The sequence below is a fragment of the Montipora capricornis genome, chromosome 11, assembly GCF_036669925.1.
Source record: "Montipora capricornis isolate CH-2021 chromosome 11, ASM3666992v2, whole genome shotgun sequence".
NCBI classification, from domain to species: Eukaryota; Metazoa; Cnidaria; class Anthozoa; order Scleractinia; family Acroporidae; genus Montipora; species Montipora capricornis.
The window spans coordinates 16,444,458-16,448,136 of NC_090893.1; the positions used below are offsets into that span (position 1 = coordinate 16,444,458).

The following is a 3,679-nucleotide window of genomic DNA, read 5'->3' on the forward strand; positions in this document are numbered from 1 at the left end:
GTCCTCGTTTCGTAAGCCCCCTAATAGTGAGTTTAAGAAACGACGACGGCAACGCCAACGCCAAAAAGCAGCATTATTATTGGTTAAAAGAACCAAAATGATCGTGCTGCACGTGCGACACGCTTTTTTGTGCATTTCTCTCCCGTACTCCTCAAAACTACTACGTGAAATGACCAAATTTAAGGTTTTGACAACAACGTGGACAAACTGCAGTGAAACTTTTAGTCTCACTCTTTACTTCAAATCCGTCCGTACCAATCCAGCTTTAGGACACCTCGCCCATATTGTATAATATAAACAAGATGGAACAAACATGAAATACTCAGAATAGCGGAAACCTATATTTTGAAGTGACGTTTTTGTCGCCTTAGCCGTCGTGGTTTCTTAAACTCCCTCTTGATCTACGACGCGACGGCAACGAAACCGTCACAAATTATGCAAATTTAATGAGCAAAAACAATAACTTTGCACGCTCAGCACGCGCATTTTTCATTTCTGTACATTTCTTTCACGTTTTCCGCAAATCTGCGACGTGAAATAACCAATTCTTAAGTGTTAAGGAGAACGTGAACACAAGGCAGTGAATTTGAATTTTATGTCGTAGCTTCAACACCAAATATCCTAATTATTCAGTTCCTGGAAAGTTGCGCTAGTTTTCAAAAGTTAAGAAACCGAAATAATGACGAAAAGGATTAATAAACCTAAACGTGCAATTTTAAATGAGTCAGACGTTTTCGTTACCGTCGCGTCGTAGATCTTAAACTCCGTGTTGCTGCTAAGAAAGAGCTTTGAGGGTACACGTGGGGGGAGGGATGTAACTCTGAGTTAACTAATAATAATAATAATAAATTTATTATTTATACAGCGCAAAAATTCACTTAAATATGATCTAATGCGCTTAACTGAAATGCAACCAACTAACTACACAACTAACTACCAACTAAATACACTTAGCTACAACCAATCCCATTTTAAAAGTCCTAAACCTTTTTACTCTTGGAAATGTCGCTACCCACCACAAATTTTTCACCTTGGGTACACACATGGCATGATCATATTGTATATATATATTTTGTGCCAGTTAGATCGCCAGAAACGCAGTATCTCACGTTTTACATTTAAGATACCTTTTGGACATTGCTCAGTTATTTAAGGAAACGCGATGTGTTGTTAAACTTATTTCTAATGAAATCGAAGGTCTATGATGATCTTGTGACACTCTTGCTACCAGTTCATGAGCAAATTTCACTTATCAATTCAATTACAACTACTTTTCATCTATATTTTTTTTTTTACTAGAGACCGATGTACAATAATAGACTTGCGAAAAACGGTCTTATTATCTTCCTAATGAGTGAGAGCTATGTGTGGTAAGTCTAACAGTCAGTTTCAAGGCTCCTCTAATTGGAATTCTATGGGAAAATTCACCACCTGACGAGTGAATTCCACGTTAAATTTCACACGCAAAACTGATATATCGCACGAATCGCGAACGCATAGCTTCTTAGAACGTTCTTGGTTGAATGTTGCTGCGCTCGGTCCGTACGCCATGACCAAATATTTTCCCGTCCGGCCCTCCCACTCAGTCACTAAGTACATAATATTATCTGTTCTGCATTCCTTCCATTCATTCTATGGTATTACCGTTCTAGTGTGGTATTTATTCAGTAATGCTGTCTGCGTGTGCTTACTTCAACTTGCATTATGTTAGCAAATATCTGACTGCCTGTCTCCTTTTAACCCTCTGGTTATTTGAAGTAGTTAAGTCCCTCTCTCTTTTCTATCAATAGAATATTTTGTACAACACGCATTTCTACATGACCAAGAGGGAAATAAAGCTTTTTGATGTTGTTGTTTGAGTGTGGGGAGGATTTGATCTCCTCCGGAAATAACTCACAAAGCTTTTTGGCATAGTGCAGGTCAAGTTATTAATTTTGGTGTAGAATAATTATATTTTTTTTAAGGACATAACTTAAGAAGTTTTGAGACTAAAGACAAGCTGTTCACAAGCCAATCGCACGCCTATTATTAAAAACGCATCAATTTTGCTTTATGGGAATGGGGAACTTTTTCCTACCTAATTGTTTGGAATGACTGTTTTGGAGCGCAGCTTTTAAATGGGGCTTCAAGTCTACATGCTTTAGCGATGCAGGATCCAGAAACCTATCATCAGCTATGGTGACCACTGGTCTGGAGTTAATCGTGGTATAGTGACTGAAAATGGCGTGTAAATCATGAGACTGCGCCCGGGCAATTGTGGGAACACTGATTTGGTGGTTGTCCGATAAATATGATGAACAGCTTTCGGATAATGTCGACGCATACTCAGTGTTAGTTTCTCTCTCTGAACGGAGACACCACGTATCTTCTGTCTTCATTTCCTGTGAGGTCACCTCCAATTCACTGCGATTTGTTAAACGGGATAAAACCCGCGGGTTGTTTACGCTAATCTGACTAACTCCAGGAGAGGTCTTTAGACGCGTGTTGCGTACTGTAAGTTTAACTTTTTCTTTTTTGAAGTTTTTATTCACTTTTTTGGCCCATTCCTCGTCGTTTAAGAAGAATTCTGAATCTCGTACACCCACCGAAGCCCCAGCTTCTGCTTTTAGAATCCTAGCGCATTCCGTGCGGGACATTTTCGACGCCAGCAAATAAGCAGAGAATCCTTTATTGTTGCGCAAATCCACGCTCAGTCCGTAATTGACTATAACGTGTAGTATTTCACGCAACGTTTGCACATTGCCGTACATTGCAGCATACATAAGGGGAGTATTACCTTCGATGTCGGCCATGTTGACATCAAAATCATCATCATCCAAAAGTAGCTTCACCAGTTTACAGTGACCATTCTCGCAAGCGTAAGACAACGCCGTCCGACCAAGAAGGTCTTTGCAATCCGCTCGTGCTCCATGGCTTAACAGAAGACGTGTAATACGCAAAGCTATCGTCGGTTCTTTTAGACAAGCCGCTAAAATGAGCGGCGTGCGCCCTTGATTGTCAGCTAATGATGGTTTCGAACCGATTTCTAGCAACAAACGAGTCTGGTGCAGCCTTCCTGAAGAAATAGCTCGGTGGAGAGAAGGAGAATACATGGTAACCGTTTTGATAAGCCGAAGCTCCAGTATCTTTACGATTCGTCACCAGCGAGTGAATTGAAATCTCTGTGACAGGTTGAAGCGATGCAGCAAGAACGGTTCATAACCCCGTCTGGAGAAGTATTAAGAGTCTAGTTCGTCATATTCAAATGGGAAAGCAGCTCCCATTCCTTGTATTCAAATGACGTCGATTTAGTTCCTTTTTTAACAACTTATTTCGTCAGTTGATTGATCCAGAATCTTAATTCAGTATTCACATAATCATGAATCCAGCTCTGAAATGAAAACTATAAAATGATACAGTACATCTCGAGCTTCGCCGGAGACCTATGAAGTTGATGTCAATACAGTCATGCAAGGTCACACCAATATAATCGCTTTTTAATAACTGGGTACAAATACTAAGCTGATAAAACATTGACTTCCAGAGAGCGGACGCTCTGCTCGGTACTTTTACAAGATGAAAGCACGTAACGGTTGTTCTTAATACATAGAACAAATTAAACATATAGAGCGGCGGCAACCAGGATGAGAAATCATCGTAGTACATAAAAAAGAGCCCACTTTGGCAAAAATTATTAATT

At 39.9% G+C, this 3,679-nt stretch overlaps 1 protein-coding gene across 1 annotated transcript in view; it reads right to left on the minus strand.

The window, feature by feature from the left end:
* Positions 1-2,039: 2,039 nt before the first annotated feature.
* The window catches only part of LOC138023130 (uncharacterized), a 2,083-nt gene continuing 443 nt past the window's right edge, over positions 2,040-3,679 (minus strand). The window contains exon 1 of the mRNA XM_068870156.1: positions 2,040-3,679. This exon is cut by the window's right edge and continues 443 nt beyond it. Within this exon, the coding sequence (XP_068726257.1) occupies positions 2,040-3,092 (1,053 nt within the window). The 5' untranslated portion in view covers positions 3,093-3,679.